Source organism: Fringilla coelebs (genome assembly GCF_963513975.1).
Source record: "Fringilla coelebs genome assembly, chromosome: 5".
In the NCBI taxonomy this organism is placed as follows: Eukaryota; Metazoa; Chordata; class Aves; order Passeriformes; family Fringillidae; genus Fringilla; species Fringilla coelebs.
The window spans coordinates 47,423,282-47,436,893 of NC_140033.1; the positions used below are offsets into that span (position 1 = coordinate 47,423,282).

At 44.3% G+C, this 13,612-nt stretch overlaps 1 protein-coding gene across 1 annotated transcript in view; it reads right to left on the reverse strand.

The window, feature by feature from the left end:
* GRIN2B (glutamate ionotropic receptor NMDA type subunit 2B) overlaps nucleotides 1-13,612 on the reverse strand; it is a gene marked incomplete at both ends in the record, with an annotated part of 168,147 nt that overhangs the window by 29,689 nt on the left and 124,846 nt on the right. The window contains 3 exons of the mRNA XM_084205528.1: nucleotides 88-241; nucleotides 911-1,082; nucleotides 1,400-1,608. Coding sequence (XP_084061654.1) covers nucleotides 88-241; nucleotides 911-1,082; nucleotides 1,400-1,608 — 535 coding nt within the window. The remainder of the gene's footprint in view (nucleotides 1-87; nucleotides 242-910; nucleotides 1,083-1,399; nucleotides 1,609-13,612) is intronic.

The window sequence follows — 13,612 nt, forward strand, 5'->3', positions numbered from 1 at the left end:
CTTTCAGGCTAAGAATCACAAGCAACCTTCACCTAATTTTTTTTTATGACCACCGGGTGAAGTTTTAATTTTAGATTGAAGCAATACCTAAGAAGGCAGAAGGTGAGACAGTTCCATTGCTACGCGACACCATGACACTGATTCCCGTCTCAATGAAGGGCACAGAGAAATCCACCACTTCTGAACGTTCCTCATTAATGGTGAGGGATCCCACAGCCATATAGGCCCGTTTGGTGACAACCTGGAGGAAGAAAAGAAAGAGCTCGCACACAGACGCGAGGCAGCCCTCAAGCACCACAGTCAAGCCCCTTCTCATCTTCCTGCCTTTCAACACAATCCTTTTACTCCCGTAATCCCATTCCCTATATTGTTTGTAACATCTCTCCTTTCTAATCTTTCATCAGGACACCTTCTTCTTTCAGAAAACCTATAGACATTAATCTTCTCCTCAAAGCTGGTATGTGTACAAAAAATAAATCCACAGAGGTCTTAGGATAAACACATCATCCACGGAGAAGACATCTTATCTCATTTTTCTGTCCTTGCTTTATCCTCCCTCGAACACTGCAAAGCCTTATTTCATTCTTTATTCACCTTATATACAACCTAAGCATAATCTAGGTTGCAGCAACCATGGTGAATGGATATCAGCCTCTTTCTAAGACTGTGTAGGCCAAATTTGTGAGACCATAGAGAACAATAATTAATGGTCAGACAAGAAAGGTTGTCATGGTCGGCATGTCAGAGCAAATTAATTCACTCAGTGCCAAGAAAGAATGCAGGCCAGTCATTTCTAGAGTCATCTCTGTCCTTGCCTCAGAAGTGGACCCAATAATGATGGGAGGCTAGACCTGACCGACATCACCCAGCCCAGGGTTGAAGCCCACCATGCCCTCCCTTTGCTGCTGACCTCTCCAATCATTCCATTCCATGTCCCATTGATCTTTTTTCCATGCTTGCCATTAGTCACCAAGTAGAGGTCATAGGTGAACTTGACAGACTTTGAGATTTTCTTGAGGATGTCTATGCAGAATCCCTTGCAACATTTCTTCATGTAATCTGGCTCCTCATCAGTTTTATTCCTGAACCATCACAATAATAATGGGTTAAAAGACTGGGAGAAACAACTGTAATTCCCCTCTGTTGTCAGTTTGCATCCCCCCTCCCATTATATAATGTGGACAATTTATATTGTTCTATCTGTGCTGGAGGGTAAAGGGACACACTACAATGATTTGCCCAAAGGGGCCCATCATGAGTGGGCACAGGACAGGCTGGGTAAATGGAGGTGATTTTCTAAAATGCATTACAGGTTATGATGGTATTGGCCCAACAGACACTTTACATTCTGCTGAGAGCAAAGAGCCCCAGATGAGCAGAAGAATACAGGGGTGCATACTCAGTCACGATGCGTTTTTGGCAAGGGACCGTGTTCCTCATGCAGGTGCCACTCAGGGGGTCCACGTTCTCCACAATGACAAATGGTGCCTCTTCCAAGGTCACGATACTCAGGTGATCGTCCTCCCGCTCCTCAGAGTCAGGATACAGCTCAAAGCGCGGCCACACGTAATACTTCATCTGCAACTTCTTTTCCTTCCATTTCCCCACCTGTGGAGACACAAACCACAGAAGATAGACTTCTAATCGTGCCATCCCTTTGCATCAACCACAGCTACTGCAGGACTGGGTAAGAGGACCATTCTGGAGTACCCAAACTCGTGACTCATGTAAGATGGAGACATTTCTGGGGAGAAGGCTCTGAGTGAGTGGATTTAAACAAGGGGGAAGTGAAGAACAAGAAATATCTCTGAGCTGTCTCATCTCTGCAACGGTCTCACCTTCTGGGAGAGTGAGTGGATAACCATGGGAATACTGTGACTGTGGTCAAACAGACTTGTACTTCAACTTTTTCAGCCAAACAACAGGAACACAGTGACTTGGTTACATTATCTGGAAACAAGGGATTGTTTTACATTTCTGATGCATGAAAATTAATACCAAAGAGTATCTATGATGATTTTTAAATCTTGCTATTTTTCCCCTAATTCTCATAACTTCCATAAATTTCTATTGCAATTTTAGAACACTTAATTTCCCATTTCCTAAGTGAATAGAGATCATATCTTCAGTAGTCAAAAAAGGGTGTGGGATTCAATTATCTTATACCTACTGCTAAGAATGAAAGCTGTTTAGAAGCTACTGCAGTCCTTAAAGAGACAATGCATGCAAGCTCACCCACTGCCCAGGCAGACCGTTTCTTGCAAAAAAAAAAACCATACCCAAATCTGAGAAAAAAAGAAAACTTGAACATCAACTATACTTTCAACTATCAAAGTCTCGCCTTTGTTCTCAATTCCCCCTCCCACCATCACAGTTGACAGTAATTAGCACCTTGGCTGGCAACCAAAGCTGAGAGGGTGAAGAAGCTAACTGGGCTTTAGAAGAAGCTTTCCTGTATGATCCTCAAAGCAAGTCCTCCAGGCCAGGACTGAGACATGCTGACTTGATGGCAGAGGCAGTGTGGGTGCGTGGGAAGCTTGCCTGACTGCTCTTAGTGGTGTACCTGCTTGGTGGGTAAACAGAAAAGCTTCATTCCACTCCAACCCAAGGCCCCCCAAATTTCAGTCATTTATTTATTGAAATGACAGAATGGGGGGAGAAACATTTATTAAAGGCTCATTAGGTGTCAGTGGATAATCTGTGAAACTCAAAGCCCAGCTGGGGTTTGGCATTTGAGAGTATCCAGAATTCACATAAAACACTTGTCACCTTCAAAACAAACAAACACTTCATCTGGCCATGAAAGAAAAATCTTCTCTGAGGGCTGTGGAGGGAGAAGAAAGGCAGAAGAAATCACCCAGAGACAGCAGTTTCTACATCCACCCTCCCTGTGCAGGGTGAACACAGCACCCCAGTGAGCACAAGGTGGGGGGGCTGTAAAAAGATGGCCAGTTAAATCTTGCATTCCCAAAGGCAAAGAATGCCAAGGAGAGTTTGCCCATAATGTTCCCTCCACCCATGAAGATGCTCTGTACTCATGCTAATATCTAACCCTAGATGTGGAAAGTGAATTTCTAAGGGAATAAAGAGCACAGGCTCACATGCTTATCCAGGGTCTGCTCAGCCCTGGACTTCCCACTCATTCACCAAGCAGGTCAATTTATCATCATCTGAGCCAGAGATTTCTGCAGTGCTACTTTAGCTCTCAAGTAACTGGGCTCAAATCCCCAAAAGTAGTAACTGCCACACGGGGCTCAGCAGGGACCAGTGATTAAGATGCTGCACAGAACAGCCCAGTTTTCAGCTCAGTAACATTAACTTATCATAGAAATAAGTGGCTGATGAAAGAGACATCTCGCAGAATCTCAGCAGCACTTAGATATCTCAGTAACAGGCATGATATAACCCCCTAAGAGATAAATTAGATCAGATAGGCAAACCCAACCCATAATTACCCAGAAGTTCTCTGGGACAGAAAGGGGAGTTCATAAGGCTGTGTGCCAGGCACGTCTCACAGTGTTGTACTACACAGAAACATTATGAAATTAGGATAACAATGACAGCTTTGCCACAGCCTTCTGTGCACTAAATCACCTCACTTGCAAATACAGTAGCACACATCCATTCCTTATTATCCCAATAAAATAATTCTAAATTGTCCAAAGAGGAAGAAAAACAGGAGGCAAGTAGATGTTCTGACCTAAATCTCCAAATCAACTAGGGATTGTCTTGAAAATATGTACAAATGTTACATTTTATCGCTAACCTGAACAATCAGACATGCCATGTAACTCCACACAGGTACAGATATGAATAAGAAAATTCAGAAAATCATAGTGAATTAAAAGAGGACAGACTTCTTTACATGCTTACGCATGCAAAGGTCAAATATATATGCACATAGTTAAAGAAGGATGGACATAAGCAACATGTGGGCAATAAGAAACACCACATGTGCAGAGGATGGAGACAATGCAAGATAAAGAATACTCAAATGTGTATCATATGCTAGATAATCTGCCATAAGAGGGAAGGAGCAATTCACTGTAGGGACAGAAGTTAGCAGAATTAAATGCCACAGATTTGTCCAGGTAAAGATGCCTAAGCCTAAAGAATATAACCTAGCAAGCTGTGCAGAGCAGAGCAAGGCATTTCAGAAGTCTCAGGGTACTTTGTATTAACAGCCTATGAACTGTTATTACTTGGGTTCTGATGAGTGCTTGCCTCAGCAAAAAGAGGAAAAATAAACTATCCCAGGCATCCTTCATATTGGTCACCCTGCAGTTTCAAGACCCGTTGGGTGTTCTCCAATCAGTCCAGTCATCCAAACTCCCACTAGGAGCCCTGAAAGGTCGCAGAATCAGTAAAAGTAAAGATACTAGGAATCTATAAAAACTCCTTTCTAATCATATTCTCCAATCCCTATGTAATGTTACTTTATGCCAGGACACAGCTCCTAAGCAACAGAATTTCACCTTAACTGCCCCTTGCTCCATCTGATCTTGTCAAGAAAGTAAAGTCACTTTGGCTTGGGGGTGAATTTGGAGGTGTTGAAGGAGGGGAGTAGCTAACTTTTACCTTAAATATAGGATCCTATTTTGGATAACAAGATTGGAAGTAGAAGTCCAAAACATTTGCAGAGAAAGAAAGGGAGAATTATTGCAAAACAGAAAGGTAATCACACATGCTATTTGTTTGTCTAGGCATATAAGTTATCCCATGCAGACAAAAGGCGAGATTGCCTATGCAAGGAGAAAACAAGTGGGAGCCTTCTGAAAGCCTTCCAGCCAGCTGGCAAATTGCCTCAACCGCGGTATAATGCAGCCAGAATAAAAGAGTTCTGCAGTATGTTAATGCGCATCTTTAATGAAAGGTGCATCACATTAGTTCCTTGAAACTAATCCTTAACAGAGGCTTTTCTTTCCTCCCAAGGGAAGCTAAGGCTTGTTACAGCCATTTGTGGCAGATGTTTCTCTAACCTGTCCCTACACTGACAGAGAGTCCGTGGTCTCCACAAGCAATCTATTCCAGTGCTTAGCTATCCTTCCCATTAAAAAGTGAGGCTTTTCTCCTGATGTTTAACCTAAATCTTCTTGCTGCAATTTATACCAGGAGAGTGTATTTTCTTATTCTCCTACATGTGCTCTTTTCAGTGTTATCAGGTCAGTAAGATATTTTTAACAGAGAGGAGCTGATAGCCACTGAATGAGACTATCTTATAAGCTACACTGGAAAAAGCAGCCACCTGTTCAAATGACCAGCATCCCGTCTCACCATTCACAAAATCCTTACCCAGATGGGTACTATGGACAAGTACAAGCTACTCCCATGAATTTCCAAAATCATCCATTCCAGCAAAGGCAGAAGTAAATTCCTGAGTTCCTCCTAACATGGCAAGGTAGGACTTAAAAACACAAGAGGATCTGGAAAGACCTATAAGTACTGTCAACAGATGGAAAACTAAAATCTCCTAGAAATTCAATTTTCAAGGGCTAGGCACAAGAATACAGTTCTGAATTAAACCAGAAATGTTCAGAGATGTTTCTTAGGCAAGATACTCAGCAGCATTGCACTGGTATTTGGGGTGGAGGTTCAGGAGAGAGCCTGAACCTTCGGGTGCTTGTTTTTCAACAGGCTGGAGTAAAACTAGCTAGGTGAGGTCCCCTGAAAGTCATTCTTTTATTCAGGCTCCTGTTTGCACCACGCCTTGCACCAATCTCTTTTCCTTTACAATCTTATCTCAATTCCTGCTCTCTCTCTTCCCTGCCCCCCCCACCCTCACCCCACTATAGAAGAACTGCAAAAGGAACAAAAAGGATTTGGTTTCATCTGCAGAATAAAAAAAAAAAAGACCATTAGGACTCACTTAGGACTTGAACTGCTTTCTGCATTTTCCCAAAAGCTCAATGTTTCCTCCCTTATTATTGGTTCTTTTATTTCTTTTTCCCCAGGAGCTAAGGAGTTTATTCATTCCAGTGGGGAAACACTAAGGCAACAACAGAGAGCATGAATTAGGAGGCAGTTATTCCCTATTCCACAAAGAATCCCTGCAACCCGATCTGCACCCTTGTGGCCCCACATTGGGTAGAACTGAGATAATGTCATGTTTTTACATCTGGGGTGCACTGGGTGGATAAACACAGAAAAGGCCACGAGGCTCACAGATACTGTAGAAGCGAGGAGACACCTACACACATGTCCGTGTGTCTGGAGCTAGACGTGGGAACATATACAGCATGTATCTATGAATGGTAAAAGTGTGAAATGTATAAATGTGTGTAAGTGTGCAAACTTACTGTCTTTAATCTTTGGGAAAATGATACATAACTTTTACACCTGAATTAAATACATGAAAGATGGAAGGTCAAATACAGACAAGGTAAAGGCAGGATGTTGGACAAGGGGCAGAAAATAGGACTGTTATTGGTAATATAGCTGACAGAGAAGCATACCTAGCCCCTCTGGGAAGCAGGGCAAGTCCAAGGAGAAATAGGATTCTTGTCAGTAGAATTGGTACAGATCCTGAATGAGGACATGGGAAAACCAGAACAACTGGGCAGGACCTGAAAAGGGCTACTCTAGAAGCACCATAGAAATAGCAGTTATAACTGGGACACTGCCAATGGAAGTAGGCATAACTCAGGGTACATAAAATAAAGGTAGACCTAGGGGATGCTTTTGTAACCTGAATGCTGCAGTAGACTGTGAAGAAATAAATCATGCATAAATAAAGTAGAATCATTTTGGATTGAAATAGGTTTTGGAAGGCTGGTGCAAGATATTCCATGAGGCCCGAACTACAGAGATCTACTGTAGCTCCACAGGCTTGGCTTTCAGCCTAGATGGAGATGCCATTACTGTTTCTAAAGAGAAATTTTATCAGGAACTAAGTTATTATGGAAGTCTTTAGCTTCACAGAGATTAGATGGGGAGCAAATGCAAATTTTCACAGCAGCACCTTGATATTTCTTTTTCTGGATCTGATAGCTGGCATATTTCTTTACCCCAAAATTACTCAACAGGCAATAGGTCGTGATGTTTTACACTCAGTTTGGGCAAAGCAGCAAGGAACCTTACAGAAAAGCTAGTTATCAGAAATAACCTTGGATTGAGCGATTAGGGGAACAGAGAGCCTGTCTTAAAGAAGGAGATTAAAAAGCTTGTCTAACCTAGATAAATGAAAGCCAAGAGGGGATATGACTGCTCTGTATAAATAAAGGGGGGACAGATACACAAGGGAGAAAAGAAAGTGATTTTTAAGCAGGAAAAACAATGCCAGTAAAAGAACAACTGATTGTAAGGAAATTTGCCTTGAAAATAAGATAGATTTTAACCATCAGAGGGGAAGTTCTGAAACAGCTGCCCAAAAGTCGCTGTGAAAACAACTAAAATGGGGTCAAGAAGAAGCACAACTGGTTTGTATAGGGCTGTATGATTTTGCTGCCTAGAGCAGAGGGACGGGACCAGATGAGCCTTTCCAGTCCAGTGACTATAAATAAGCAGAAGCAAGAGGAGGAATTCCACTGTGAAAAGCCTTTTCCCCTCAATTTTTCCATCTGCAAATGTCAAAACTCAGTCTTAATCATCATATCTTTGTCCCCCAGCTAACCCACATGAACACAAAGACTCATGCAAATGATACCTCCAACTCCTTTGCTCCTGCTTCCCTCATTCAGCAGCAACATCTTCTCTAGTACCCTGAGAATAAAACATTCCTCTTCCCCTTCACCCAGTCTGGTTAAGTTATGACTCTCAGATTTACAGTGCTGACATCACCCCACTACCAAAAGTATCATTCCTGTGATGCTACAGGTTTGTATCCTCACACAGGCTGGTCTACAGCAGGTGGAAAAGAGATGCCACAAAGAGCAAAAATCCCCTGTTTACAGACACTTTAAGGTGATTAATTAACCACATCAGCCAAAGCAGACAAGAAATGGTTGTGAATGCTCCACATGCAAAATTAATTAACACAAAAACAACACTCCTTCCTGAACCTCAAGTTCACCTTCCACAGCCACCTGGGGAAGGATGCTTTCTTGACTGCACCTGCAGAAGCAGGAATTGCTTCTAATAGCCTTTCAATTAAAAATGTAGGCTGAAGGAGATGGTGTGATTTTCTCCCCTCTATATTTATACAGAACCTAGCATATGCCAGAAGGAGAGAGGCTGAGCTTAGAATACAGACAGGGTGAGGTACTTGCTCCTGCTTTACAACTCATTCTGGGAATAAAAGCTCTTTGCAGAAACACGGTCTTCCATCTCACCGAGGTCTGGCATTTACACAACTCTTGCCATTTTTGCTGAAACATTTATTTCCTGGTGCATTTATATGCCTTTTGCAGTTGCTAAGGTCCTGTCCCCTGCCATGATTAGCCAGAGAAGGTTAATGAGGTATACTTTGAGCACTTCTGACTTCTGCAAAGTCAGTGAACTATGGGGCTCCACTGGTGTCACAAAAAGGTCAGAGCTGTGAGAATGCCAAAGAGTTTGCCTTGCTAAATCATTCCTCCAAACCAGAAGGCACCAAGAATTCAATACAGGCATAAAACTAGCCCCTCTGGGAGATGATGGTGTTCTTGATGGTAGCATTAACTTGGTATCCCAGAAAGTGGTTCATCCAGGCAAGGCTGGCCTGGATGCAGCAGGGACGCCTGGGGGACATAGTTATTCAAGGACCTTAGTGCTACCTGATGTATACATAACCATGATTTATGGAAATGCAGACTGCAATCAGCAAAGGCATAAATAGGAGACATGAGGAGAGAGGAAGCTGTTAATGGTAGTGGGGGCTATGATCTGAGTAGGCTGGAGAATGTAACTCTAAGCTTCCAGTAGGGGCAAATCAGGTGTTAGGATTTGGGAAGAAAAATTAGAACAAAATTTATATCTTAACAAATACTGAAAACTGACTACCATCCAACTTAACCCACCTTCTGCTAACAAGCAGTGACAGCACCTGACTCAGACTCTTACTTAATAGTGTTGTATACTTAGAGCCACCATGCCCTTCTGAAACGACTGTGTGAGGACAGGGGAGCTTAATAAATGTCCCAAATTCCAGCAAGATCAGTCTTTTCTGATTCTGGTCTGGTAAAATAAAATCCAAAGTCGGGGAGCTTATACTGTCCCTATCATTGCTCATCTCAGGCAAAAGAAGGTTTCACCTTGAGCATCTCTACTGCTCTCCTTTGCAGAACTGTGAGGCAGGGGACAATGTAGCAGGGGTACTGGTAAGAGCGCACGTTTTGTGTCCCAGGCGGTTCAGGAGTCAGAAAGGCTTTAAAGAAAATGTATTTTTATGTGCATGTGTAGGCATCTAAATGCTTTATGTAAGCATTTTGCAGTCCCTAGGAGTGCATCCGCATTGTGCAGGTGTGTGTCTGCATCCAGTACGTGTCCATGCATGTAATGCCCTATCTAATGATTTTTCCCCTTGGCTTTCCCTGTTGAGTTCTGGGTTTGAGTTTCATTTTGCTGAGCTTTCATTTATTTCACTCAGATTTTTTTTTTCCCCCTAAAGCATGTTACACAGAGGGAGGGATGCTTGCCAATTCACTCTGCAGTCTGGGAGACAGTTTAGAGCTTTGGCTGCTAAGTGGGTCTGGTACGGTGGTGTACAAACCCTGACACGCGTGCAGCGACACCTGCTCTTTACGCTGATTGATTATCTCTCCCAGAATCTCTTAGGACCTGAAGCTGAAGGAATGTTCAAAAATGCAGATACAGAAGAAGGCCAAAGTTGTTCCCTTGTGCTGAGCAAAGCTAAATGTTGAAGCTGGCCCTAGCAGGGGTAGGAGAGGAGAAAACATCAAGAGAGAGGGCATGAGTTACCTAAATCTCACTTTTTTCTGTGCTGTGCAAGCAAGACTGAAGGCACTGCTTGAAAAGCATCTCTGAGAATATCAGAGAGACATCCTTTACCTTTCAGTGGGGGGTGTCACAGTGGGTAAAACACCTCCCCACCTCTCACCGAGCAGCCAGAGCCTCTGCCCTCTGCCTGGCAGCCCCACATTGCCCCCGTGCAGAGCTGCACGCCTGCTGAGAGCAGCGCTGGCACAGCTGTACACACACCCCTCTGGCAGAGAGACACAGGGTGCTCAGCTCTCCTCTCACTGCTGGAAAGGGGAGGATCAAACCTCTCCCAGAGGGATTACTGCACATGTTGGGAGCCAGATTCCAGGGAAACCAGTTACAAAGCCACAAGTCCCCGTTTCTTTCTTCTCCCACCACTGACAGCACTGGGCTGCTGATTGCAAATGCTGTCCTCGTTGGCAGAACATCCTTTGTCTGGATCCTGGGTCTGGAGTCACACAGGCATAGCCACAGCCAGCCTCACTACCTCCAAATGTTCAGGGTGCATGTCTGCAGCCCCCCTCAGCCTGGCACGTGGCAGGGAGTCTTGTGCAGTGCACCAGGGCCACCCAAGGGGCAGGCAACTGGAACACTGCTCCAAGCTGTCACCAGATCTCCAAATTGAGTTGAAACAACAGGTATGCTCTGCATCCTGGTTCTCTGCCAGGACTCTTCTCTTGGCTTTGCAAAGAGACAGGATGGGAAGCAAAGCTGTGGGATAGGAGCAACCAGGGACAACCTTGCTGCTTTCCCTCTATTCCGTGGGTGGTTAAAGGGGCTGCTTACTGGATTCTTGCACCTTTTCTTATCCACAGTTTCCCTTATCTGTCTCTATGCAGAAAGCATGTAAATACCCTCATGTCCTGATTCAGTTTCTCCTCCTTCTTTCTTTCATTCATTCAGGTGCTCCCCAACAAACACAGGGGACAGGGAGTGGGGCTGGGGGAAAGCAGCAAGAAAGACAGTCTCCATCTCACCTGTGTAACAGAAATGGATGGTGGTCCCTCCTGTCTGGCTCATAGGCCCCCCATCTCACCCACCCACCTGTGGTCCTGCCTCCTGCCACTGCTGTGCACCATGGACACAGTCCTCACTGCACAGACCTGTGTCCTAACCACTGCCTCCATCATGCCTTCAGTCTGGTGCCCCTGTGCCAGGACCAGTCAAAGGAGTGAGACCAGTGCAAGCAGTCAAGAAACCTGCAGGGATGGGGGAGCAACTTGCAGAGGGATTTCCCCCTATCTCAGTTCCCACTGACTTAGATATGGAGTGGCTTGTCTGCATCCCAGCAGTGTCCACCTCTGTCCTGAAATGAACTGCTGGCCCAGGCCACAGCAGGGCGAGCACTCTGCGTTCTCCACCAGCAGTGGGACTTACCAGGGTTGTTCTGCCTGTGCAGCTGCAGACCAACCTCTCATACAGCACAGACTGCCAGGCCAGATGGGGCCCCCCAGGAGATAGTGTGGGCTGAACTCCCCAGCTGGAGAATCCTGCCTAAGAAGCTCAAGCTTCAGGCTTTCTGATGGATAAGAACTCCAAAAAGAGAACCCACGAGTTTCAGGACTCCCACCTGACTCACTGCAGCAGCCAAGTGCTGGGCTTTGCTTGAAAACCGCAGCATTCTGCCAAGTTTGGGTGGAGCATTGGACAAGACCTGCCAGCTCTACCTAAACCTTACAGAGAAGACCCAACCAGGATGCAGCCCACCAGCAGGACAGCCGGTTCATGGCACACATGTGCATTACTGCCATGCTGGTTGTAGCCCGCAAGTGCTCTTGTGAGTGATTCTGCCAAAGATTTTTTTCTCCTTTCTCCTGCCATTCACAGGTACTCACACACAGAGGTACCCCCCAGCAGCAGTTATCTTAAGCCCATCCAAGCTTGGAGTCCAAGCAGAATTGCCAAGGGCCCAGCTGAGGCCATCTGGGCTGCAAGGCATCTCTGTGCAAAAGGAGCACAATCAGACACGAGTGTGGAGGGTAACCTCAAAGGTAACCTTGAAATCAGTGATTTGGAAAGGAGAGAAGAAGCTATGTGCTTGCCAGCCCTAGCTAGCAAAGAAGCGTTAAACCAAGAACTGTTTTCTTGGGAGCACAGCCTTAAAGAAATAAAATTCTTCCCTTCTCTCAGACCTGATGGGCCTCAGACACACCTCTTTTTCAAAGATACGTGTGTCATTTTGGGCACAAACATGTCAACACAAAACAGATCTCGTGCCATTTCTGTGGCCTAAAAGTAGGAGAACAGGAATGACAGAGGCAGTCTTGGAGACAAGATGAAGCTAAGGCTCTCAGCAGGTTGCAGGATATCTATTATGATGGCATGTAAGTCTGTATGCTAAATTATTTCAGTCAGTCTAGAACCAGGTGGATGACTGTGTGTATTTAAATGTATGTGTGCTGCGTAGCTACCACTGTTTTAAGGGGATAAGCAGTTAGCCTGTAATTAAGTGCTCTGACATTTTCCATTGCAAGAGTCTTCAGGCCAGTTCTCTGAGAAAAATCAACATCACCATGTTTTGCAACAGGCATTTCAAAGTCAGCAGGGCAAAAATTCTGAGGCTAGGAACATGTTTTTTACGTTGGCCCGTCAAATTTCATTCTGTCTTAGGTGTATTATAAACTGTTGAATAATTACAATTTCTTTTCTGTCACTTTCTTGCAGAAATCCTGGCAGACAGTCCAAACAGCATCTGAGTATTAAATGTTTAAGAGCTAAACCCAGCACCTCAGTAAATCAGTGGTGACTCCCCACCAGGGGCATGGTAAGTACAACACCTCAGCTTTGGCAGAGCAAGAGAAAGACAAGGGTCCAATCAGGCTACACACAAAATGTGGACAAATCATCCGGGTTCTCTCCTGTTCAAATGTGCCTCAATGTGAAAAGGTCACCTGCACACTCCACTGCTCAGGATGCAGAAGAAAGGAAAACCACTTTGAGCTTCCATGAATGTCTGTGAAACAAGGGCAGGTTAGTCACCAGCTCGAACAGTCAGACTCAGTGTTGAAAGCTCAGCATGCATGAGAATGAACAATTTATTTTACTGAAAAGATTTTGAGGGGTTTCCTCTTAAGAAACAAATTAAAACACAGCACATATAAAAAACTTACCACCAAACCATAAAACCAACTACATGAAGGGTAATTTATTTACTCTGAAGTATTAGAAAATGGCAGGTTTACAGTTTCCTTTTCAGCCTTTCTTACATCCCACTTGTGTGTGGACATTTCGATTCAAATTTTAATTAATGAGTGCATGCAGCTCTCTCCATGGAGTCCCTCCCTCAACCCTTACACTTCAAAGAAACTTGAAGAAGTAGAATTAAGGTGGCCTGGGAAACAAGACTGGCATTTCCTAGCTTGACTTCACAAGCTAAAAATTGAATCACCGTTCTTTTATTTTCTGTATGTAATTGCTTCTATGGCTTGAATGTGCACAAGCTATTACAAAACCAATAAACGGGCCAAGAACTTTCTGTGGAGATGGAGAAAGAGCTATTCATGAATCTCCAAGCACTGGCAGAGAAGACAGGAATAAAGAAACAGCAATGGACAGCAAGAAAACCAACCAATGTAGAGATTACACAATCCTGTTTTATGATGAAAAAAGCAGCACTGACCTTGCCAAGGGGTTGAATGAGGCAAAAAAAGCAGAAGCCAAATTCGAAAAGGTGCATTGGAGAGAGGTGGAAGAGGGTGAAGCTGGCAGGTCCCTCACTGTCATGCTGCCCAGAAGGTGAGGCTAAAAGAAGGCACTA